The 27,633-nt window shown below is 36.7% G+C and overlaps 1 protein-coding gene across 1 annotated transcript in view; it reads right to left on the reverse strand.

Annotated features, from left to right (window-relative positions):
- The window catches only part of LOC108986177, a 99,636-nt gene extending 78,719 nt beyond the window's left edge, over positions 1-20,917 (reverse strand). Inside the window, exons 1-8 of the mRNA XM_018958698.2 lie at positions 20,717-20,917; positions 18,644-18,725; positions 18,275-18,378; positions 3,487-3,582; positions 3,330-3,377; positions 2,717-2,767; positions 1,109-1,212; positions 810-927 (exon numbers count right to left, since the gene is read on the reverse strand). Of these exons, the coding sequence (XP_018814243.2) occupies positions 810-927; positions 1,109-1,212; positions 2,717-2,767; positions 3,330-3,377; positions 3,487-3,582; positions 18,275-18,378; positions 18,644-18,725; positions 20,717-20,731 (618 nt within the window). The 5' untranslated portion in view covers positions 20,732-20,917. The remainder of the gene's footprint in view (positions 1-809; positions 928-1,108; positions 1,213-2,716; positions 2,768-3,329; positions 3,378-3,486; positions 3,583-18,274; positions 18,379-18,643; positions 18,726-20,716) is intronic.
- Between the last annotated feature and the right edge of the window lie 6,716 nt (positions 20,918-27,633).

The raw sequence follows: 27,633 nt of genomic DNA on the forward strand, positions 1-27,633 counted from the left end.
TGTGGCAAGAAAACCTCTCCTTCCTTCTCAACAAGACTTTGTAATAGCCAAATATTTTTCATTCTTGTTAGAGCAACATTGGAGCATGTAGACTGTATTTACTTCCCTTTTAGGACTTCAAGAATTTTTTCAACCCTTCCTCCTCAACTAGACCTTCCTAAGAGGACATCAGCCAATCAGTACTAATTTTCCCCCATTGAAATTGACCGAAGTGCCCCTAGTCCTCACATTAATTCTTATAATAGTGATCACTTCCTTGCCAAGAATTTGATGAGTTTTAGTTCACTGATGACCCAGTTATAGAGACCCATCATACCATTGACACACAAGCAGAATAAAATAGAATAGAATAAGAAATGTCAATAGGACTCAACTCATGTATGTAGAGAGAGAGAGAGGGAGAGGGAGAGAGAGAGAGAGAGGGAGAGAGAGAGAGAGAGAGAGAGAGAAGTTTTTGAAAAGAACCAACTCCTCTTACCCACCACCTTTTTTATGGTGTAGATTAGCTCAAAACTTACAAGAAAATAAAAAAGAAAACAGAGAAAAGATATGATCACTTAACATTATGCGAGACAGAAAAAGGTGATTCTAGATAATTCATAGTTAATCATGATAAGATGTTTTCTTATTCAAAATAACTAAAGTGTTTTACTATATTACATTGTTAAGTAATGACTTTCTAACCTACACCAATGTCTCAAAAAGATGCAATATTAATATGGTCCTATATCTAAGATTGGAAATGCTTGTTGCTGCTCTTCCCTTAACTATTTGGGTAAAAGCAGCTTCGCAAAGAAGACATTTCTAACCTTCCGTAATTTATCTAGAGCACCACTAGTGTCAAAGGTTTCATTTCCCTGTTCATCCATAGTAACAGCAGCAAGTTTGGCCAAAGTAATTCCCGAAGAAAATGGATGTCCTGGATTACTGCAAAACAAACAGTTTTTTTTTAAGCAGGCAGACAGAAAGTCAGCATATAATGCCACTAATAAACAGATGAAGATAGTATTACTAGATTGGCAACTGAACTAGATGAACAGATAAAACAAAGATCTCATACTCAGCCAAAGACAAAAAAAAAAACTAAAAAGAGCATTTTACCACAAACCTGACAGAATCCTCATATCTAACATGCACATTGCTTATTGATATCTTAAGATTTCCAATGATAGTAGCAATTAGAGACCCCAGCCATGAATTCGCGGGAGGTGGCTACAATAAAATAACAACAGCAACAATCATATAAGAATAACAACAACAGCAACAACAACAATAGATATAACAATTACACTTGAATGAAAACTAAGATGTGCATATATCACTCATATCTTCTATAACAAAGGGCAAGAACTTCTCCATCCCAAGCAATGTGAGATCTCATTCACCGACTTCCTATGCTAATTCAATCCGGGGTATTACAATGTCCATTATATAAGGCAAGACTCATGTCCCACGCTTTTAGTTGGATTTGACTCTGATACTATTTGTAACAACCCCAAGAAGATCTAAGCTACATTTGAGCCCATACTTCAGAATGACAAGTTAAAGTTATAACTGGAGTACCTAGGAATTATTATAAAGGGCTTGAACTTCTCCCTCCGAAGCAATGTAAGATCCCATTCAACACCTTTCTACACTCAATCCAATCCAAGCAATGTGATTCGGTTTGAGCAACGGATCTTGCCCCTTAAATACCCAAGGTCCTCTTCAAGTCATTCCACCATAGGTGGTATGGCTCAAGTCTCACACTTCTAGTTGGGTTTTTCTCTAATACCAGTTGTAACGAACCACGAGGAATGTCTAAGCCACATCTAGGCCCATTCTCCAAAAAGACTAATCAAAGCCACAATTGCAGCCCCATGGAATCATTATAAAGGGCTTGAACTTCACCCCCCTAAGAAATGTTGGATCTCATTCACCTTCTAAGGTATTAACACTATTCCCTATCTCCCCCATGGAAGACAAAATCAAGACCCAACCATCAATATAAAACTATTCCCTCACACCTACAAATTCTGCAAACATACATATCTTATATCTGAGAATTATCTAGACTGCATATAAAAATAATATAAACACCAAGAACATACTCCAAAAGATTAGCAGAGGAACCATATTTATTCCCAATGTATGCCCAAAAAGAAGAGCTGAATGCTGATCCTTGATATAAAAAAGTATAAAACAAATTCATGCCAACATAAAATTAAAACAATAATAGCGACAACGAAGAAGTATCCTTCTCATTTCTTTTAGGAAGTATGGGACCAAAGTAGGTTGCAGCCATTTCCCTTCTAAGCTAAAAAATGAAAAACAAGTCAAACACAAGAAGAATTTAAAAGATTGGGTAAAAAATCTTGCTTTCAAGCCCCAACATCTGATTGAGAACTACTTCATGGCTTCATCAAATGCCACAATTCACAGTAGAGAATGCCATCAACATAAGCCCATACGGTAAAAATGAGCAAGCCATTTGTCCAGCAAGAGTCTTTGTAGTCAGGATGAAAAGTTATCAACACATATACAAATCAGCAACGCCTACAGTGTAATTTATGTTAAAGAAATTGACACTTAATTGGAAGATGAAGCATGATAAACATAACAAGGTCTACCCAAACATAGAAAGCCACACAGATAATAACTAAAGATAGTACTAACAAGTACAGAGTTGCCTAATAAACAATCCCACATTAGAGGGTAATTAAATTTATAAGCTTACACTTCCTAGCCTTGATCTTGATATTGCTTCTAGGGTTGCCGACTCTGCTTCCTGCATACAATATGTGAAAAGTATTAAAAAAAACTTACCTATGACCGAATATACAGTCTCTTCCTATATCCAATGGTAAAAGGTACATTTCTTATTTTATGATCAACAAAACCCAAACACAAGGATGGAATTTCAACAAAAGCATATCATAAAATCCAAGCTCTAGGCAAATTATAATAACCATTAAAAGTTATGTTCTATTCATCATTATTTAATGTTTTTGCCAAATTGTTTTTTTGTTAGCACTGGGTGTCTGGAACAAAGTTCCAACTAATCTCAGGAGTGCACATGTGATCAGCAAGGAGTTTCTCACAAGTGCACATTGGATAATTCAAGGGAAAATTACCCCAGGCCGATGGTCCCTAAAAATTGTTTCCACCCAAGGTTAGAACCTTAAACCTATACCACCAAGACCGAGGCTCTTACCACTTGAGCCAACGCCTAAGGTTGGAAAGGAGGGCAAAATTATAAGGCGCATATCAAAACTTATATATGTCAACACCCTAGAGTGTTGCTCGGATATATATAAAGCAGGTCTCACATATGTACATAAGAATATTACCTCAATCCGTTGAAGCTTGGCTTCCAAAAGTTTATGCCGGTCCTCCTCCTGAAAAGAGTATTAGTACAAGATTAACATAGAAAGGCAGCCACCGACCCTTCTTTAGTTATAAGTAATAACAAGATCAATTATTCCATTGAAAAGAATACCATCTTACTTTGAGAGTCCGACTGTCAGCAGCAGGATGAGCAAGAATAAATATGCGATCAATGAGAACAATAACAGGTTCTTTTCCCAAACTTTTCCATGGAACCTATAATTATAAAAGGGAAAATTTATTTGAAATAAATTAGAGCATCAACTTCCTGAATTCAAATAAAATGAAATTGCAACTAATTGAAAATTCCAGCAACTTCCTTTTTTCAGTTCACTGCAAAATCATCCATAAGCTTCCAATGAGCTTCCGAGAATAGTAAATACCTCTCCAAGAATTCTCCAAGATGGTTCAAGAATCGGAAAATTTTTTCAGAGACTAGTTGATCTCTCAGGATTATGCCTTGGTCGCTATGGCGGCTGGATCCTTGCCTGTCACAGCAAGGACGTTTGCGGAGATTGTATCGTCACGGCCTCAACCTATGCTAGAGGTAGAGGTTCCCATGCGTGAAGCAAAGCTGATCAAGGGAGAATTGTGTTTTTTTTCAACAAGGAAGAAATCACAAGAACGTCAGCTCCATTTCGTTTCTCAGTGGTGTTAACGTTTCAACGACGTTGACCTTCACTGGATGCGATACGGGGATATATGAAAAACCGTTGGCGTGTATCATCAATGCCGGTTGTTGGTGCTATGAGAAGGGCTCAAAATGTTCTGGTGCGATTGATGAATGAAGCGGATTTTGTTACTGCTATGTCTAGGGAAGTGATGGATATTGCAAATGTCCCATACAAAATATTTCACTGGACACCTTCGTTTAATGAATATGAGGAATCTCCTATAGCCCCGGTGTGGATTTTCTACCGGGGTTACAGCCTCATTTCTTTCATGAATCTACATTGAATATCTTTGTAGGTCCATATGGTAGATATCTAAAAAGAGATAATGCAAAGGCTTGTGTATCACGGCCAGAGGGAGCAAGAATGTGTGTGGAGATGGATATTTCAAAGGAGCATAGGCATTACTTTTGATTGGTATACCGAATAAATTGGGAAGCCATTTTCAAGAAGTGATCTTTGAGACACTTCCAGCATTTTCTCAACATGCCGTCAACAAGGGCATTCGAATAGTACATGTAGAAGGGAGAGATTACATGCAGGAAATCCAAAAATAAGTGTAGCTTAGGTGAGGATCTGAAGAGAAATGAAAAAAAAAAAGCTGGTGTGGAAATTGGTGAATAAAAAAGATCAAACTGAAGTGCAAGAACCGGAGAAAAAGGAAGCAGAGCAACTAGTTTATTATGCAATGCAAGACGGGGTAATGATGTCATCCTTAGGAGCGGACAATCAAACGGTGGATCATCAGGAAGGTAACAGCCCGCAAAGCTCTGAGGGAGAACCGAGAGAACCAAGTGCCAGAGAAAATAATGTGGATGTGGATCAGAAGTTGGATAATATATCTAAGGAACTGTGGTTTACACAAGGGGATGAAAATATTCTAGAGGAAGCTGAGTTGATATTGGAAGAAGTTGTGAATGCAGAATTAGAGAGGATTTCGGATCTTGTGGTAGATGATGATAGGACAGGAAAAAATCTCAGGTGCAGATCGAGGAGCAAGCGAATCAAATGCATGTGGGTACAGATAATATACAAGTTACAAAAACTAACGAGGAAAGGATTGTGATTCTAAATGTGGCAAATGGTAACTGTGAGTCTTTAGAAGTAGATACGGATGTGATTTCGAGGAAGAAGGTCAGGCTATGTAAGGATGGAGAGGATATAGACGGCATTGAAAATGCAGAAATTGAAGTAGTGGAGACAGAATATGAAAAAGATTTGCCAATTATAAAGCTAAAGAAGAAGAAAAAAGTTGTAGCTGCACCACCAAGTATGCTTACTCGGTCCTCCAAACAGGTTTGATATGTTAGATAATATCTTAGCTTGGAATGTAAGGGGGGTGGGTAGTTCATATTTACAATTACAGAAACATATTTTTTAGATAAAACCAAATGTAATGGCCATCTTGGAACCTTTTTGCGGCTGAATGTTGAATCAAGAAATGGGCTAGGAAATTGAAGTTTGATAACTATATGACTAACTATCAACAAGATGGTAAGATTTGGGTTTTGTGGCAGAAAAATGTTGATATGCAAATTATTTGTAGTTCTAAGCAACAAGTTTCTGGGTTGTATATAAAAGGTGAGAGAGAGTTGTTAATTTCTTTTATCTATGCGAGTTGTTTCCAATCTGAGCGACTACAACTTTGGAGAGACTTAGGCTTTATTTGGATGTCAAACTGAGTTGAGTTGAGTTGAGTTGAAATGATAAAATATTGTTAGAATATTATTTTTTTAATATTATTATTATTTTGGGATTTGAAAAAGTTAAATTGTTTATTATATTTTGTGTTAGAATTTGAAAAAATTGTAATGATGAATTAAGATGAGTTAAGATGGGTTGAGTAACCAAACATACCCTTACAATCAGTTCAAAGGCATGATATTCCATGTGTGGTTGGGGGTGATTTTAATGTCGTTCGATATGATCATGAAAAAGTTGGGAGTCTTTTAAAGTCTCAGGGAGTTAAAAGATGATTTTAACAATTGTATAATGAACTGTGGGCTTTTGGAGATTCAAGAGGAGGGTTCAAGTTTCTCATGGTGTAATGGGCAAGAAGGAAGAGGTCGAATATGGGCTAAGTTAGATCGGGTAATTGTTAATCAAGAATTCATATGGAGGTATCCTACGGCGAAGGTTTTTATTTTGGCTAGAAACACCTCAAATCATTGCCCGTTACACGTTAGAATTTCAAATGCTAGACAGTTTTACAAACCAAGGCCTTTTTTCTTCCAATGTATGTGGAATACACATACACAGTTCAGAGAGGTGGTTACAAAGAGTTGGGTAGAACCTACAAAGTTTGAGGGGCTTCTGAACTTGGCTGCCAAGTTGAAGCGTCTGAAGCATACTCTAAAGGAGTTGAATCAAAATTTGTTGGGCAATATTTTCCAGCATATTACATGGTGGGAAGATCGGATAATTTTATTGGAAGGCAAAGTGATACAATCGGGTGATGCAGAGGATGACAAATTGTTATAGGAAGCTCGTAAAAGTCTGCATGACTGGCTGCATCGAGAGGAAATCTTCATGGCTCAAAAGGAGAAGGCAAAATGGATAAAGGAAGGGGATGCGAATACCAAATTTTTTCATGGTATGGCCAGGAATCATAGACGGAAAGCGTGGGTAGGCCGAATGGAGATGCAAGATGGGCAGGTGCTCCAAACCCTAGTTGAGGTGCATGATGGAGCAGTAGAGTTTTTTCAGAAACTGTTGCAATCGGAAGGTCAAAAAAATGTAAAAGAAGAAATATGTCAGTTGGTGCAACCAACTGTTACAGAGGAGGAGAATTCTTTTTTGGTTAAGATGCCGGGCATAGAGGATGTTTTAGCAGCTATGAAATCCATTCCGGAAGATAGCAGTTCGGGGCCTGATGGATTTGGATCCAGTTTCTTCATCTCTTGTTGGGATATTGTGGGTAAGGATATTCTTAATACGGCTAAGGAGTTTTTTTCAAGGGTTCCGTTTGGTCCATATTATACTTCAACTTTTTTAGTCCTTATTCCCAAAACAAACAAACCGGATAGTTTTGCTAAATTCCGGCCAATTAGCCTATGTTCGGTAATTTATAAGTGTTTTTCAAAAATAATAGTTGCAAGAATGAGGCCATTATTATCTAGCATTATTTCAGAAGAACAAGGTGCGCTTGTTAAGGGGCGTAGTATTTTTGAGAATGCATTGTTGGCTCAAGAAGTACTGCGTAATCTAAATAGGAAGGCAAGGGGAGGAAATATAATGCTGAAATTAAATATAATGAAGGCATATGATAGGTTGGAATGGAATTTTCTTTGGGAGGCCTTAACTGCTTATGGTTTTTCAGATCAGTTTGTGGTTATTCTAAAAATTGTGTACATAGTTGTAACTTCTTGGTGATGCTTAATGGAACATATCGAGGGTATTTTCAATCATCCAGAGGTGTTCGGCAGGGAGATCCTCTCTTGCCATATTTGTTTATTTTAGCAGAGGAAGTGTTCACAAGGTTGGTTAAGCAAGCAGTCAAACATCAGAAAATCAAGCCTCTCTTAATTCCTACAATGAAAACACAGGTATCTCATTTACTTTATGTGGATGATATCATTTTTTTCTTAAATGGGGATCAAAAATCGGTAAAAGGGCTAATGGAAGTTATAGATAATTACTTTATGTGGTCGGGACAAAAGGTGAATACGGATAAGTCGGCCATTCATTTTTCCTCTCGCATTTCGTATGCAAGGAAAAAAAGTTTACAAAGGATCACCCGTTATGGATTTGGGAAGTTTCCCTGTACATACTTGGGTATTCCTATAGGCTCATCTGTGGTTGGCAGGCGTTATTTTGAGAATATTGTTAATAAGGTTCGGGCAAAGCTTGATGGGTGGAAAGGTATTCTATTATCAGTAGGGGGACGTATTGTGATGATCCAACATGTACTTTCTACCTTACCTATTCACCTTATGTCAGTAATAGATGTGCCAAAAAAGGTCATTAAAAAACTTTATTCAATCTTTGCTGGTTTTCTTCGGGGAGGCACGGAAGAGCACCGTAAAAAATATTGGGTGTCTTGGAAAAAAATCACTAAACCAACACAAAAGGGAGGATTAGGTATTCGGGATTTACAAGAGGTGCAGAAGGCAATCCGATGGAAATTAGCATGGAATGTACTCTATGGTAACTCTTTATGGGCGAAATTCATGAGGCAAAAGTATTGTAAAAAACATCAGCCAGTTCAAGAAGTGGTTAAATAGAATTCCTCTCCCTTATGGAAGTCGATTGCATCATGTTTTGTGGCTGTAATGGAACAATCATGGTGGCAAATAAATGAAGCACAAATTCCTTTTTGGTGGGAGAATTGGTCTGGACTGGGCATTCTGGGCAGGCAGGTACGAGTTATAGATCAACCAAAATTAATATTGCGGGAGATGATTATAGGAACAGAGTGGCATGAAGAACGGCTCACGGAGATGATAGGTAGAGAGGAGGCTTGGTATATTTGTTTGAAGGTGAAGTTGGGTAGGCTGGAGTTGGAAGATAAGGTATATTGGAAGCCTTCAAACAATTCGAATGTCACTGTTAAAGCTAGATGGGAGTTATGCAGAACAAAAAATGAGCAAGTTAGGTGGACAAATGCTGTTTGGGATCCTGGTATTCCTCTCAGAATTTCTTTTGTAAGCTGGAAAGGATTACAAGGGGCTTTGAGTGCAGATACCAATATTCAACGATTGGGTATTTCCTTATGTTCGGCGTGTGTATGTTGTGAGAAGCCGAGGATTGAAACGATGGATGACGTATTGGGAAAGGGGGATTTTGCAATGCAGTTGTGGAGAAAGGCTTCGGACATGTTGGGAGTTGAATTTGAACAGCAGCAAAGGCAAAGCTGGAGAAAAAGGTTGTGGAATTAGGTTTCTAAAGAAAGAAGATCGTCTCAGCTAGAACATTTAAGAGGCATCACTACAGTTTTTATTATATGGATTATTTGGATTCAACGGTGTAGATCACGCATGGAGGATAGAAAGATGTCAATCCTAGCGTGTTGGAAGCAGATTCTGTTTTGGTTCAAGAATAAATCTATCAAAATGAGAAGAAAGAAAAGATTAAATATTGCACATGTTGATATCCTTCAGAGGTGCCAGATTCCTATTGTAGAGGTGGATAGTCATTCATAGGATTTAATTTACGGTTACATCGTGGTTAGTTGAGTTTACGTTTACGTCTAGCGCTTACGTTTACGTTAATGTGTTTTACGTTTTTACGTTTATGTTGATTTGCATTCACGCTGCCTTCATGTTGGTCAGTTGCGTTTTTTACGTCACGATTGATTCACATTCACGGCTTTATGACGGTTCACATTGATTTACGTTGAATTACGGTTTGTGTTGTTTTTTGGCTTAGGCTTGTTAGAATTTGTTTTGGTTTTGGCTTATTTTGACACTTGGTTTTTGGGTTAGTTTATAGCGCTTTATCCTATAAGGCCTCAAGTGTAATGATGTTACCACGGTTTTCCTCTGCCATAAGTGAGGGTTTATTAATAAACTTGGGACGGGGCCGCTATGTGTGTAGCTACCGGCTCTTTAAAAAAAAAAATTACATAAGCTTCCAATTACTCACCCATCATGACCAAATCTAAGCTAAACTTTGCAATATCCAGCTTGAATATGCATAAACTAGATCCTCATAAACAATAGTTTGAATTATTAAGTCCTGGATTGTAGTAGATTCCGAAGCAGTAAATCCAGATGCAAGCAGGTTTACACAGAAATGCAAGGAGTATTTAAATGTGTGCTACTAACCACGATGGCTTACAAGAAAGAAAAATGGTTATCTTTTTCTCAGCCTTCCTACACTCAATTCAGGGTATTACTATCTCCCGCCTTAAATTCCCAACATCTTCATTGAGCCATTCCATTCCATCATACATGGATAGAAAACCGACTTTTTCTCTATTAGGCATGCCAGGTCAAAAGCATGGACACATAATTTCTAAGCTCACACAGACAGCAGTAGCATATTTTAATGATGAAATTCAAGGCCCAAAAGTTGGATATTTAAATGCCTAGTTGCTGCCACTAAGTGGACATCACTACAACTACCTTTAAAAGGGGATGATTTTCAGATTAAAACCACTGCTACACTTGCTGGGAATTTCAGCAAATACCTCATTGGATAAAAGTTCATCCCTTAGATGAAGAGAAGAGTTTGGTTGGTTTTCTATCCATGTGTGTGCGGGGACCTACTTTAACACTATTGACCTGCTTTAACACTACTTGATGATATGTGTATAATTAAGTGATTTTTGACATGCTTAATTGTCGCTTGAAGCAGAAAGGTACATAACCATGATCACTATTTTCTAAGTAATTATGATCACACTCTTTTTGCTATAATCGCACTTTTTTGTAAAACAAAGTGATCATCTTTTTACTAAGCTATATGATATGTACATTTTTTGAACTGATCAAGAAAACATTTTTTTATCCATGACTGCATGATGTATGAAAGCCAAAAATGTAAAGAAATTGTAAGTAGGCTTCCACTTGTGATATTATGTCTATTTATGCTATGTCATGAACAAATGAAACGCAAGAACATGCTAAGGCTTAGACATGACAAGAACATGATATGATGTGACAAGCAAGTTCGTGATTGAATGCATGACATGCAAGATACTTGATGGCATATTTATAACAAGACAATACCACAAGATTAGGACAAGTTGCAATGGTAGGATAGGTACAATGGCAATGCAGCCAATGATGCCATCCTCATGTATGGATTCCTACTTACAAAGGTACACTGGCGATGCACCCAGTGATGCCATCCTTGTGGGTGGAATCAAGATCATAACAATTGTTAACCCTAACACAGGAAGGTCAACAGTGTGTACTAGCCAACAAGTGGAACTAAGGACACATGCAGGCAGGCAAGCATATATGTATGATAAAGTTTTGTATGAGCATGTTCTTTTTTTTTATCAATAAAATATAGATATTATATATATGAATGAAATAAACATAGTCCTTGTACACAGGAAGTATATGAAACTCCTAACTACATTTTAAAAGCGATAAATTAAAGACAAGAATTTCTGAACATTATCCCTATGTAATACAATAGTGGAAAACCAACACATTTAGAGTGTGGAGAAAAAAATTCTTCAACTCGGACATTGTGCGTTCCTTATCTTCAAAGCAACACGCATTCCTTTCCGTCCAAATACACCACATAATACACAACAGAATCATCTTCCACACTGCTGCCACTTGATGACTGCCTTGCATGTTTGGCCAACAACCCAACAAATCCACCACCCTCATAGGCATAACCCAAGCAACATCAACCCTTAGAAAGATCTCATCCCACAACACCCTTATTAGCTCACAATGTAGTAATAGATGGTCCACAGATTCTCCATTCTTTTTGCACATGTAGCACCAATCCAACACTACACATCCTCTCTTCCTCAAGTTTTTTGTGGTAAATATCTTCCCAAGAGCAGCACTCCAAACAAAAAAAAAACTACTTTCGAAGGCACACGAGACCTCCAAATATTCTTCTTAGGGAACGGAATAATATCAAGATGTATTGTTAAGATGCTATAATATGCCTTAACTGTACATATATTGTGGTTATTAGACCGCCACTTCAAACTATCTCGTTGTGCCATAGGAATCTCCGTGGAATGTAGTAAGCTGAAAAATTATGAAACAATAGGTAATTCTCAATCATGAAAATTCCTATTAAAAAGAACATTCCACTGATACTCACCATGAGAGAATAAACGCACTTCCGCCACTGAAGCCTCCCTATTAACTGTGATATGGTGTAAGGCCGGAAAAGCCCTTTCCAATGCATGGTCTCCACACCACACATCCCGCCAAAATCTGATACAAATGTCCTCACCAACTACAAAGCAAATTTGATTTACAAAACATGATCATCCCTTCCTTATGTACTTTCATAAACCCACACCATATCCCCCTCTCACTTCTTTAGAGTACCAACCGTCCCAAGCGACACCATATCTAGCATCAATAATATCATTCCACAATGATCCCCTCTCCAAATGATATCTCCTAAGCCATTTTTCCAATAAAGCTTTATTAAAAGTTCTCAAGTTACACACTCTCAACCCCTCATTCACAACTGAGGCACATGCAGTCTTCTATCTAACTAGATGGAATTTTTTCTCCTCCCCCATGCCTCCCCATGAGAATGCCTTAAAGAGTTTTTTCATTTTGTTCACCACCCCTACAGGCATAGGAAACAAAGATAAAAAATATGTGGAGAGGTTAGTGAGTGTACTCTTGATAAGAGTGAGGCGGCCCCCTTTTGATAAATACACCCGTTTCCAACCAGCCAACCTTTTCTCTATCTTCTCCACTACCCTATCCCATATAGCTCTATAGCGGGAGGCCCAGATATTTTATTGGGAAAGATGACACCTTACAATTTAGAAGGCTTGCTAAGCTGAGGATATTAAAAACCTCACCCACAGGAACCATCTCAGACTTGCCCAGATTCACCTTTAACCCTGACACTGCTTCAAAGCAAAGTAGCAATGCTCGTAAAGTTTGGATCTGGCTACTAGTTGCTTCACAAAAAACTAACGTGTCATCTGCAAAAACAAGGTGTGAAATGATAATAGAACCACCAGAACCATTGCCCATCTGAAAACCCAATAAGAAGCCTCCCCCAACAGCAGCCTGCACCATCATACTTAAAGCCTCCATAACTAGAACAAATAGAAGAGGAGATAGAGGATCTCTCTGCCGCATCCCCGCAAACTATCGAAAAAACCAGCAAGTGTGCCGTTAACCAGAACCGAGCGGTTGAAATACAATGACGCATCCATGCAATCCACCTATCCCCAGAGCCACTTCTCTCAAGCAAGTATAAGAGAAATTCCCAATTCACATGATCATATGTCTTCTCCATATCAAGCTTGCACAGAACACCTAAACCTCCCTCCCATAATCTGTAGTCCAAGCACTCATTTGCAATGAGTACTGAATCAAGAATTTGTCCCTCTCAAATAAAAACGTTCTGGGACTTGGTAATAATATGTTCCAACACCAGGCTAAGCTGGTTAGCAAGCACCTTCAAAATAATCTTATAAACGCTACTGACCAGACTTATAGGCCGAAAGTCTTCAATAGACGAAGCTCCATGTTTCTTGGGAATGAGAACAATAAAGGTCACATTAAGGGATTTTTCAAACTTTTGAAAAGAGTGAAATTCATTAAAAACCTCCATAACATCACATTTCACTATGTCCCAGCAAGTTTGAAAGAAACCCATTGAAAACTCATCCGGCCCCGACACTTTATCCTTAGTCATGCCATATATGACCTTATAAATCTCTTCTTCAACAAAAGGTCTCTCCAACACACTCACACTCTACGAGTCAATTGCCTTAAAATGCAAAGCATCAAGCTTCGGCCTCCAAGGAACCGATTCTGAAAGAAGGGTCTCATAGTACTGTATTATATGGTTTTCTAGCTCAGGAGGAGAAGATAGCACCTGAGACCCTGATTGAAGTGACTCAATAGCATTGTTACGCCAATGTGAATTGGCCACTTTGTAAAAAAACTTCGTACACCTATCACCTTTTTTCAACCAAAGAGCTCTGGATTTTTTACGCCATGAAGTCTTCTCTGACAACAAAACCCTCTCCAGGTTTGCCATAACTATGCCCTTCCTCAATAACACATCCTCCGAATTATCTCCCAAGAACTATTTCTCTTCTAAGTCTTGCAATTCCTCCATCAGTGTAACCTTCTGATTGTTAATGTGACCAAAAACCTCCAAATTCCACTTCTTCAAGTATTGTTTCAGTGCCTTCAACTTGTCTGCAAGAATGTAACTAGGGGTACCAATAAACTGATACGAAGACCACCAAGCACGTACCATTTCTACAAACACATCCACTATTAGCTACATGTTTTCAAACTTGAATTATCAGCGCCCCCTTTGATTACCCCCACAATCCAAAAGGATAGGAAAATTATCTGAACTGACTCAAGCTAGTCATTTCTGACTTACTTCCGGATATTTAGCTTCCCACGAAGGAGATATAAGGAATCTGTCCAATCTCGACCAAACTCGTCCATTTGACCAAGTGTACTCTCCCCCAACCAGAGGGAAATCCATGAGGTCCAGATCAAAGATGAACTCGTTGAATTCTTCCTTAGCCATAGAATGTCGTCAATGCCCTAATCGCTCACTAGGAAAGCGAATAATTTTAAAATCACCCCCATACACCATGGCACATCCCATAGGGAGTATATGCCCGCCAACTCCTCCCACAACCCTCTCCTATCCCTATCCACGTTAGGATCATAGGAGCCTGCAAATGTCCATTCCCATCCATCAACCACATTTTTTAAAAGAATCGCAACCGAGAACTCTCCAATACACTCCTCAATCGACTCAACCACTCTTTTATCCAACATAAGTAACACTCCACCTGAGACTCCCAAAGAGGCCAAATAAGTCCAACCCACATACGGGCACACCATAAACTTCTCACAATTTTCCGATCAATGAATCGTAACTTTGTTTCTTGCAAACACACTACATCACCTTCCACATCCGCATTAATGATTTAATACTAAAGCATTTATTGCGATCATTGAGCCCCTGAACATTCAATGATAGAATCTTAGGTTTCATAATAAAACTATATTGCCCCTCCCTCTCGATCTATCCATTCCGTCACTCCCTTCTTTCACATCATAATTAATGGAGATCTTTAATTTTTAAAGTTCCCTATTCCGCTTTGAGGCTGACTTCGAATGGCTATCCTCAAGAGCTACGAGGAGAGCCTTAAATTGTTCTTCGTAACCTCTAAATAAAATCCCAATAACAGCTTGAATCTCTTCTACTTTCTTGAAAACCCACTTTGACGAACAGCTCCCATAATTAGAACTGGGAGGAAGTGTACACAAAGGAATTAAAATGCCCTCTCCTCACCAGTGCTTACAGGAGTAAAAAAAGCCAATTCTGAGCCACACGCTGAATTTGGTTTCCCACTGGCAGGAACAGACAATTTTAGTTCTTCAACCCCATCCCCACACTTATTCTCTTCAAAAGAAGCCATCTCCAGTGATAGAGGGTCTATCGGAGACCCCAGTATCGAGATATCAAGCTCCGACACAACTGACTGCACAAGAATCACCTTTGGGCCTCCATCCCCCACGCACAGCTGAGTCTGTGCATTTTCCAAAAACAACCCACGAATCGGCAAACCCATCCTCTACCGGCGAGACTAAACACGCAGGAGCCTCATCTGGGCCTTCAACCACCATGCACGGCTAAGTCAGTGCACTCCCCGACAGCAACCCACCTGATGACGACGGGGGATCAACCCTCACAGTCTCAGCCACTACAATCTCCTCTGCCATCTCGCCGTCCTCCAAATCTACCAGCCGAAACGACTCTACCGGCTCACTATAGTACTCGACCATGACCGGCAGTTCTTTTTGTGCCAGTGGGGAGACCGGCGAGGTGCTTATCGGCGCCAATGGAAGTTGACTCAGCACCTAGGCCGAAATCTCGGTCACCAGCTGCTTTGCCAGCCAGCTTTTCCTTAGGCCTACGGCCTGGCCCAAAGCTGAGCCCATCTCTATCCCTGTCGAGCCTTTTCCAAGACAATGCCCATCTTTATCCCTGCCCAAAACAGGGCCCATCTCTATCCCTGAATCAAGGCCCAAGGCCCTCCCTTCAATAAAACCGGTATCACGGCCCATACCCAACCTCAACACCTCCTTACCCTTAACGCAGCGTTTCAGCCAATCTATTTCCTGTAATAAATTCCCAACTTTTTTCTCCATCTCACCCAGCACCCTTAAAATGTTTTCCTGATTTGGCCCCAACAATACACTGCCCTCACTGCCTCGTCTATGCACGATCTTTGTACTAACCATGCCTGGCATCACAGCACTCACGGCTCGAGCCTGACCCTTCTATGTTTGGAGCACTTCACTGTATGACTATGCACCAACTGCCGTCAGCGAAGGAGCACCACCATCACCCCAAACCATCTTTGGGTTTCCTGCCTGAACAACAGGAGGACTGAGCTCCTTCAATGTAACTCCAAAGTTCCTCCACCCCTCCCCCTTCCTTCCTTCCGACACCACTAGCATACCTCTCCTCTTTTCATGCCCAAATTCTGAAATGAAGATAGAACAATCATTGTTATTACATCTCCTCCTCACCGTTAACACATTATTTCCATTTCTACGAGTTCTCAGGAACTCTGAAGAGCCCAATGAAGCTGTACATTCCCTTACCATAGAACCCAACCATCCCAGGGCTTCATGATCCAAAGAAATGTATTTCACCACACGACGACTGCTCTCTATGATTCTCCACCACCTATCATTCTCCTTTCTGAACTCAAAAACCTTCTGATCAATAACAACCTCTCTGCACAGCCCCATCCAAGCCAACCAACATGGTAACTCAGTCTGGACTAATACACTAATCTCCACGATGAAATGTTGCCATTAACACACCACTACCAACAGCAAGAAAAAACAAAGAAAGAAGAAATGTACGAAGAGAAAATTTTATAAGAGAGAGAAAAAGTCAAAAGGACGTGGTTATGAGCATGTTCTTTAAAAAGACAAAATCCTATGTTGTCATGATGTTTACTGCGCAATGTGGCTACTTATTAAGTATCCGACTATTTTTATGCATTACCCATCCCAGGTGAAAAAAATTATGATGACGAATCTACAAAACCAGGCGTAGGCCGCGTACCTTGTGGGGAGGAGACCAAGTCTTAGGACTTTATGACTTTTCAGAATTTTGAGTTTATTTTTTTTTATAAGTAAATTTGTTGAGTTTATTTCTCAAGATTAGTGAAAGATTTTGTGAATAACTACTAGACTTGGAAAAGTTTTAATAATTTCTACTATAACTTTATTTATTTAATAAAGTTTGAATTGTTTTTGCTTTTTTGAATCTTTAATACCTAGCTCAAATTAAGGTGTTTTAAATGTTAGTAGCATTCTTCTATTTTCAATACTTTACTCCATTGGTCGGTTGTAATTGATTTTCATGGCTTGTCATTACATGAATTTCTTGTATCTCTAAACTAAACACGCTTAGGCATTGCTCTTGTATATGTCCCATATACTTGGGCTTTTGATCAATAAACTTGTTTACCATCAAAAAAAAAAAATGTTAGTAGCTTTCTAGAGGAACGGAGTGTGTTACAAGATACAAATGGACCACCTAGCAAAACCATATACATGGCAAGCAGATCCTACGGTACAGCAAGAAAGCAAGTGAGATCATTAATATCATTGTTAAGTTGCAAAAGTAAGATGCTTAATATTGTTCAACTTATCCATTTCCTTTCAACAATCATTGGTAGAAAATGAATAGGAAATTACCTATTAAAAAAAGAATAATGCTAGATACAGTCATGGGTTGTGCAAGTGCCACGCACTCCTTTTGAGAAAAAGTGTGGTCCACCATTAAAAAATTAATTTTTTCATGTGGATTCCATATTAACTCACTTTTTCCAAAAGGAGTGCACAACACTTGAGCAATTTATGACTGTATCTAGCATTAATCTTAAAAAAAAAGGAAAATGCATTGGAAACCAAGGATGGGAGAACATTGTGTTACCCCAATCCAATCAACGATAGAGTTAATGAATCACAAACATAGGACAATCCTTAAAGACATGCACTCTTGAGTCAGACTCAATAGAATTTCATAGTTTCCCTTCATGACTCTACATTCTTTAAGTTTCCCAAATACTTAATTTATCAGTCTTATAACTCAATTAAGCTTTCCACTTCCAATTCTGATTTCGCATATAATAGCAATAGACAGAAAAGAGTAACATATTTTAGTCTCGAAGTACCACCACTAATAAGAATGAATAGCCTTAAAGAATATTTAAATGAATCCTGCTATAGCAGCAGAAAAGGCCAGCAGAGGCGCCTGAAGTATCCTAGCAACTGTGAAAAAGGCTTTCTTCACAAGAAAAATTATGTTCTCATGTAACAATGGGCAAAATGAAACAATTAATTTATTTTTAACTGAAAATTTATCAAACATGATGTAGCATCAACAAATTATGGCTTAGAAACAAATTACAAAGACCGGCCCAAACTTCCATCTGGAAAACTTAACAAATAACTATCTACCTATTAAGAGAATGATAAAGAAAATAAAATAAATGGGGAGAAATAAAAGAGGAACCAAATTTCAGGCAATGTGGAAGTGATAATCAAAGATGCTACCTTCAAAGTTATGGTACCAACAAAACCAGCTTTCACAGTGACTGGAAGTTTTAGCGAATTTAGTGCCTCAGCCTTCAATTTCAAATCTTTGAGAACAACATCACCTGTGGAAAAAATACGCTTTCTAAGAAAAAGAATCTTTGACTTCAAAAATAAATAAGAGCGGCTAAGATGATGAGACTGTGTCAGTCAAGGCCATATCAAAAAGTCAAATCGCATTTGTACCAATGGATTTTAGCATGTTTCACTTATACCGTAAACATAGTGCTTATATGGGAAACAACTTAAACTGTTGTGATCTTAGTTCAAAAGAGGTAAAGGATTAGTAAAACCATAGCACACGAGCACAGAAAAGTTCAAAGGACAAACCTTTCCAGACACTGATTCTTAAAGCCTCAACTGAGAGTCCATGGACATACTCACCCAAGTATCTTCGCAGCAAATGCAGAACCTACCATCAAAGATCATAAACAACTAATTTATCCCCATGATTTCAAAACATAAGTACTAATTCAGAAAAGTACAAAAACCATATCACATATATAAGCTAAGAAATAACATAAAATAAACTCTGCAACAAGAATGTAATAAGAATTTTTATGCACATTAATTTAGAAGGATTCAATGACGGTGATGAACACAAAAAAAAAAGAGATGAAGAAGCACAAGCTCGTACTCTAGATAAATGGTTCAATATTCCAATTATTGCACATCTGAGACAGAGAATAAGAAGGCCAAGCTCTTCAAATTATTCCTGGTTATTAAATTTACTACTTTAGAATATTTTGGTCAAATCTCTTTATACATGGACAAGGGTCTACAATATATCCCATTTTTCTAATATTCTGAATTTATGGTTTTTTTCTTAAACATTAAAGGGGTTATCTCATATGCATCCCCTACAATACCAGGGTCGTGCCCTTTATACTTTTAAATAAAATAAATTACTTAAAAACTGTACTTTTTTCATATAAAAAACCTCATTATATACCTTGTTGTACATCATAAGCCCTTAACAACTTTTTGACCTCATCTTATCCAAGCAAGCAACATATCAAGCTGCATTCTCATTATACTCCAGAAGCACTAGTGAAGGTTACAATTGGAGTCCCTTTGGGATCATTATGGAAAGAACTTTTCTCTCTCAAGCAATATGTAATCTCATTTACCACCCTCCTATACTCAATCCAGAATATCATATTAACAATGATTGAGAACACAATATACCATTTAAAAATTCCATAAAATTTTCTTGGTCTCAATCCAAACATCTTTACACCAAAACAACGTTGAAAATAATACAAACAAAAACCGAAACATTTTTCACAAAACTCAAAATAACTCTCATAAAAATTTTCTTACTAAATATATTTTCCTTGGGCCCCACCACTTTTTCAAACCTCAGTAAAAACATATCTCAAAAACTTTCTCAGTCCAAACATATTTTTAACGGGTCATGCCACTTTCACAAACACCCATAAAAATCAACCTTTATAAGTTTCAGAAATTTTCAAGAAAATCCTCCATCCAAACAACCCCAAGCTACATCAAGTTTTTAAACAGCTTAGTTCCTTAGTTTTTAACATCAGTTTGCAACAAACTGACATGGATGAGCATTTGGGAGAATCCTGTTTCACATCTTGAAATCTAACGAGTTATGATATGAAATGTAAAATTAGAATAGTAGAAGCGGACAAATCTGACACATTCTAACACATTTGCAACGCAATGCTTTCCTATTAGAATTTTTTTTTTTTTTTTATAAGCTTCCTATTAGAATTTTGATACCAAATACATTCCTAATGCATTTTGAATGCATATTGCTCTCGTTTATCCCCACATGCATCTCATTCATTCTAATGCATTTGCATGTCCGACCGCACTATAATTTTGCAATCGCCCCTTAAAGTTATTCCCTTCAATTGGAATGTATCGGAATTGTCTTCACAAGACTTCACATTAAACGGGTGGAAGGGGGCCAGTGCAACACTTGCAACGTAATCCTAATGTAGCTTGAGCTATTCTTCGTTTGGGAGTACCGAGTACTGGACTTCTAGGTTCATTTTAACCTTCCCGGTACGTGATATCGCTTCCTATTCTACTGAACGGTTGTCAGACGTTTAAAACAACAGTAAGTCGGTTCCCGAGACTACACATAACCATATCGGCCTATAAGCAACGAAAGTTTAGTAGCAAAATTTCAAAACGAAAAGAGAGTGCAATGATACCGAGGTTCTTAGAACGATACACTGCTAATAAAACTCCATAACACTTGTCAGTAACCGAAAGAAAACCACATCAAGAGAAAATTCAATGTCAAGGAAAAGAATTAAAACCATAATATAAAAATGCAGCAGTACAAGCTCTTCAAATTTCATAAGCTGTTCAATAGGTCAAATAGAGAAATTCATCGCCACGAAAATTCGTAATCAAAACCCTTACGTGAGCCTCGAACATTGTGAGGAATTAAGCCGATCGTACAACCGGCCACAAATGAAAGGAGCTCACAGTACGATCAACCCGCAAAGTGGCAACGATCGATGTCGGGGAATCGCCATAGGATGTGCACGGCGAATTCGAGCCAAATCTACAAGGTTCGAGGCCGGCGTGTCTGTGTCGTATCCGGTGATTGATGCCTGCCGAATGACAGTTCTTGAAGCATTGAAAGAACTAGAGGAACGAGAATGGGGTATATATACCCCGGTCATTTGAAGATTCTTTAGGTGCAAAATTACGTTAAGGTGCTCAGTTGAGGTGGATGTGTTTTGCTTTTTGGCTTTTGAATTTCATATTTTCTTCAAAAACTTTTTTAAAAGACAGATTTTAGATTACTCCACGTATTGCTTCTTGACGTAAAACAGTTCTAGAGGATTTTTGTGGTATTTATAGACGGTCCGAGACTTAGAAACAATTTTACATATATTTTTATTAACAACTGTTATAGATATAAATAAATTTTATAAAATAAATTTATAAATTAATATAATTTTATAAAATCTATGACATTATAAATTTATAATTTGATGTAATTCGAGGAAAGTATTTTCTATTTTTATTAGATTTTATGATCTCGTTATCTATTTTGTTATTTCAAATGGATGACAAATTAGTTGAACTACAAAATCAATCGATATTTTTATTAAAACATTTTATAAAAAACAATGGTGGTTCTATTGACATGATATTCGATAATTATTTTATGTTTTTAAGTTTTTGCTTTCGCGTTATTCAAGTTACGAAAATGAAACCAACATGTGATTAAAATATATTTTTCAGTGTAAAAAAATTATTTAGATTTAGTATCAACATGACCATTTGATTAAAATATAATAATAAATATAACTAGAGTAGCCACGTTTAGACAGTGAAAATGTTTCATCTTATCTCATCTCATTATTACAATTTTTTTAAATTTTCACACAAAATATAATAAATAATTTAATTTTTTCAAATTTTAAAATAATAATAATATTAAAAAAATAATATTCTAACAATATTTTAATCAACTTTCAACTTTCATTTAAAACTATTTCATCTCATTTTAATATTTAAACCACAACTAAGTTACATTTATGACTAAGGATTCAACAAATCTATATCAAATGTAATATTTTGTGTTCTTCCTATATTCTTTATAAGATGAAACCCCTTTAAAATAATGTATTTTCACGTTTATTTCAAGCAAAAAAGTCTTCGATATATGACAACTCTTCTCAATTCATCTCATTTAACATAATCATTATAATTTTTTTAAATTTTCATACAAAATAAAATAAACAATTTAATTTTTTCAAATTCTAAAATAAAAATAATATTAAAAATATATATTCTAACAATATTTTGTTCAATTTTTAATTTTAATCTTAATTCATCTCATCTGTAAAAATAAACGAGGCATGAGATCATGTATTATCAATTCGGAGAGAAATTTTAACACAAAATCAATATGATATATAAAATCTACCGCTCATCTTAAATTTGTCCTTCAACCCATAGATTGGATCCTAAGAAATTCTTTCCATATCTATGAATTATTTATATATCAAATAACATAATAAACACGCACAAAGATAACATATAATCTAATACGTGTTTAATGAAATATTCTATTATATATCACTCTAACCCAAACTAAGCAAAGGCGTTTGTTTGGGAGGGAAGGTGTGTGTGGGTCCCACACAAAGCCCAACGTAGATAAAGTCCATCCAAATTGCAGTCCATCTCCCGGAAGTTTCCTACCCTGCATGGTGAGGAGTTGCGAGGCAGGACCGAAACTGTGCACCGATCAGTTTGTCTTGGATATTATGCCAAAACTGTGCTACAATTTGTTTGTCTTATTGCACTTGCACCCAACATCAAAAATATTTATGCTTTACATTTTTTGTTATAATTTATATGGTCTCATTTGTATGTCGACTTAGCTTAATGTTAGTTAAGGTGGCCACGTTTTCCTATTGAAAAATGCTTAGTGTAAGGTGGCCACGTTTTCACATCATGAGTCTCCATAGAGGGACTCTTTTCTATTTGACAGAAACATTTGGAAGGCTCTAAACATTGGATTGACTATTATTTTCTCTATGCTATTAAATATCTTATATATTTTTTTTTATCTATTTTTCCAACAATTATGTCTTTTTTTAAAACATTAGGGTCATATTAGTCATTTTATTTAGTTGTAGTTTTTTTTATTATTATTAATGGTCATGTTTTTTAACTATAAAAAATAAATAGGTCATTTCCCATTAAAAAAATATTATTAACTACTTATAAATATATTTATAAATAAAATAAAATCATTACAAATATTATATAATCATTTGTGAGATCCATATCTATCTTATCTCTAACAACTTAAAACTATCTCATCTCACTCCTAATTTAAACACACAAGTTTTTAAAGACTATCTCAATTTATAAATCTCACTACTATTTACAAATATTTCAATTTATTCTATCTCATCTCTTAATAGACTTAATAATTATATATTCCAACAATCACATTTCCCAAAATCTAATAGTCATAATGATGTGATGAAAGGCACGTAGAAACACAAAGGGGAGAAAAAATAAGAGTTTGTTTTTTTTTTTTTTTGGGTAGTTTTTCTTTCAAAATGAGAGAGAAAAGTAATAAAATAATTTTTGCAATTACTACACTGCCTCTCTATATTTAGAAAGGGAATGTAACTCAAATCTATTTTAGGTATTCAATGGCTAATTAATATGGGCCCAAATAAGAAGAATTTAGCTAGCTATTATTTTGGCTAAAGCAAACACCCATGCTCTGAAGTGATGTATTTTGAACACCTGCTTCATAAGTAGGCCAAACTAAACAAGAAAACAAAATTAAAATAATGTTAAGACATAGATTTGGATTTATTTTGAAGAAGGTCGGGTCGGTCATTACTTTAATGCATAAACTTTTCATGCACCTTCTTTCACATGATGAAGAGTACAACGCGGCTTTGCGAATTGTGTCGCCACTTGCACTGCGACTTGCCAGGATAGTGCACTAAATTGGTAGACCGATTGAATCGAAGTGAGTAATTGGCTAGGCTACGGACATCCTTATTCCTGTTTTGAGGGGCAACAGAAAAGCTCAAATCCTTCTCTTTGGATTGTTCTTTGTTGGTGACTTGGTGTTATGTATGATTTATGCGTGAAAGAGATGGAATCAATGTGTATCGTTTTGGTTACTGATTAACCACAAACGAAACAATCTAGGCTACTGTTTTGTTTTTAATTTTTTTGTTTTTTTCCTTTTAAAATTTCCTTTAGAGTTCTTCTATATGGCACCCACTGTAGTGGTGCACACACTACGTGGATGCATCCCGGTTTTTTTTTTTAAATCAAAACACACGTGTTGATTCAATTTGAAAATATTTTCATCCCATTCGAATTCATCCCGCGAAAGCCTTGCTCCATCGCATCTGCTTTCGCAACCCAGCACCTCCCGGCAACGTCATCTCTCTCTTCAGTGCCTTCGAGCGACACTCCTCCGTCTACCCAGTTCCTTCACTGTCCTGCGAGCTCGTTGAACAGAGCAAACAAGATTTGAATCCCGCGAACCCTCCTTCCTCTCCACGAACCCGCGTCCGTCAACTTCCTCTTGCCAGCACCACCTCGCGATGGCATCTCTCCGTTTAAGGCCAACTCGCGACGCTCGTACGTCTACCCAGAGCCGCCACTCCTCGCGAGCTGATAGAACGGACCAAACCAGCGACGGGACCGAGTGCGCTGTTTCGCCAAATGGTTTGCTAGGTGAATATTGTACTACCATTTTCCCGTCCATACATGCTATGTTCTTCATGTGTACATCGAGATGTGATTTTTGTGTTTTCTAAGATGGGTATGATTAGGGCATGGAGAAATTTTCAGAAAATTAGGGTCCTTAACTGCTCTCTTCTCTCTCTCTTTCTCTCACCCCGAAACAGAGGAATCAGAGTCACCTAGAGAAGATTTTAATGTCGCACGCACACAAATAATTGCTTATAATATCTCCATAACTGAGAAGCATGGAATTATTCAAGATTTTTTTTCTTGCCATTTAGGCCTGAGAAAACCAGGGGTTCAGCTGGTTTGGCTGAACCATGGTTCATGTCAGTGTGAGGTTTGTTTTAACTGAGTTTTACACTTTTAGAGTTGCACGCAAGTTAAATGTTTTGATTTTTTTTTTTTTAACAGTTTGTGCGTTGGTTAGTAGTCATTTAGATGTTATTCTTGCTTTAATTTTGTTTATTTTGACCGTCATATTTGTCATTTTTATGTTATGTTTTCTTTCTTTTGATGGCTATCTTAAAGTTTCTGACCTTATTGTAGATCTTGTTTGGGGGAGAGGGGATTTTGTATTATGTTAAGCTATCTGCAATTGCACCAATCCGCTATGTCTGCTACTTTACGCTTGTAATTGTATGTTCTTCTTGAAAATATTGTTGATGGACGTCTTTCAACATAGCGCATTTCCTTATACATTGGCTTTCATTTTGACGTGTTTTCCAAATTATGTTAGATTTTACTCTGTGGGTCTGTTTGTTCTAGGCATTTATAGTTCATTTGAATTTAATGGCGAGGGAATTTTTTTCAAAGTTACATTTTGTGCAGTGGGTTATTATTTGAGGAGTATATTGGTTCAAAGGGCCAGGTTTGCACCACAACTCAAGGGTGCCATCCATGGAATTGTGTCGTCAATGTATGAATTTATTGTTTTCTTGAAAGGGCAAAATTTAGGGCAGTGCTACTAAAAGATAGTTTTATAGTTTTATTCAACTCTTTTGAGTCTTTCTGCTCTCTTGACTTCAACCATCATTCATGGTATTTTTTAGGGGTGTAAACTCAAACCGGAAAACCGAACCGGATCGGTTTTACCGGTTTTGAACTGATCCGGTCCGGAACCAGTTTTTAAAATGTAAAAACCGGCCGGTTCCGGTCCGGTTCCGATTCCGGCATTTTTTGAACCAGACCGAACCGGACCGGACCGGTTGATTAAAAAAATAAAAAATAATATTTTTATATATAAGTTTTATACAAAATATTTTATATATATTAAATATTAATATATATATAAGTTTTATATATAATGTATAATTATGAATTTTTATGTGAAATTTTATATATAACATATATATTCATATATGAAATAATTTCTTATTATAATTTATAAATTATTACATAAAATGTTAATACTAAATCACTAAAAGTTTATAACTAATACTAATATATAACTTATAACTATACCAATAGTCTAATATTAATACTATTATATAGTCTAATATATTAATAAAAGTATAAAACAGTTTTTTTTAAATCAATTTTTTTTTTTTTTAATAAAAAAATTTTTAATGAGAAATTGTGAAATTTACATTTTAAAAAAATCAAAAAACCGGACCGGACCGGACCGGAAACCGGAAGTACCGGTTTAGGAGGGTAACCGGTGCATAATCGATTTTGAAAAATACAAAACCGGTACATACCGGTTCGATCCTAGATTTTATCCAAAACCGGACCGAACCGGACCAGTTACACCCCTAGTATTTTTTTGAACTATAGTTATTTTGTTGTCCAAGCTTGACAAGTTCTATTAGGAGGGGGTAAAAGGCATCTGCTATTGGAGCATTTGCTTGACTTAAGTTGATTATGGGTGAGGAGAATGCATTCGCCGAAGTTGCTGAGACAGCAGCAAATGGGACTAGCCTGTCAGAGGAAATGAATAAAGCTGTGACCGAGGAGAAAGAGGTGATTGAAGAAAAGGACAACTCCAAATACAAAATGGATGAAAAGGCTGAAGTGGCCGAGAAGAAAGAAAACGAGGATGATGAGAACACAGAGAGTAAGGCAGCAAAGGGGTCAAAGATATTCCTAATGGTATGCTTATTAACTTATTTATATAACACGTTTGTAGTCCTTATATATATATATATATATATATATATATAATTTTTTTAAAAATTATAATACTATGTGCAAATCTTTTTTTTCCTTTTTCTGTTTCAACCCGATATTAATTCAGATAGGTTGATTATTCATACATTCTTTTTAAATTTTCTATACCTGATCAAGCTCTTGAATTTACTAGATCTACCTGAGCCAGAGCCAAGGATGCAGAAAAAATGTGTTTATAATAATAAAAATATCCAACGGTAAAAAGCATGGCTTTTATAGGCATGCATTGAGATATTTATGGACCAAATATTCTACAAATCATGTTGTGAGTGTATGATATCTACATGCAGTAGATGAAATTAAGTGAACCTGGGTATGTTTTCTCCTTCAGTTGCATTCAAGCTATCAAAAAGAAAGACTGACGACACTTTCAAACTGCTTCATACAATTCTCTTTGAAATGAGAGGGAAGGTAATGTATATTCTGAGGACTTTAGTACGTGTTTCTGCATATACATTTGTTTTGCTCTTTTTTCCACCTTTCTAGTTGGTTATATGGTGAACTGCATAAGGCAGTATATTTGATTCTGTTGTTTTGGTTCATCTAGGATGTTACAATTGGGTAAGACCCCGATGGGGCCGTATTATTCTTAAATTATCGTTACTCCATATATATATATATATATATATATATGTATGTATGTATATAAAGATGTTACCATTGACTACACCAATCTTGCTTCAATGTAAATTTCTACTTCTGGTTTTACGGGATATTTAGGTCAAGAATAATATATCTCAGTTTTCTGGTTTTACAAGCTACTTTTGGGAGTTCTTTACAAAGTGATTTGGGTGTGAACACTGTTGGAGAGCTGCTGCAGTTTTTAGAGGAGAAGCTACAAGAGAATTAAGGGGGGAATGTAAAAGAGTTATGATAGTGTTATTACAATGTATTACAATATTAAGACAACGTTATATTTTATT

Source organism: Juglans regia, chromosome 7 (genome assembly GCF_001411555.2).
Source record: "Juglans regia cultivar Chandler chromosome 7, Walnut 2.0, whole genome shotgun sequence".
NCBI classification, from domain to species: domain Eukaryota; kingdom Viridiplantae; phylum Streptophyta; class Magnoliopsida; order Fagales; family Juglandaceae; genus Juglans; species Juglans regia.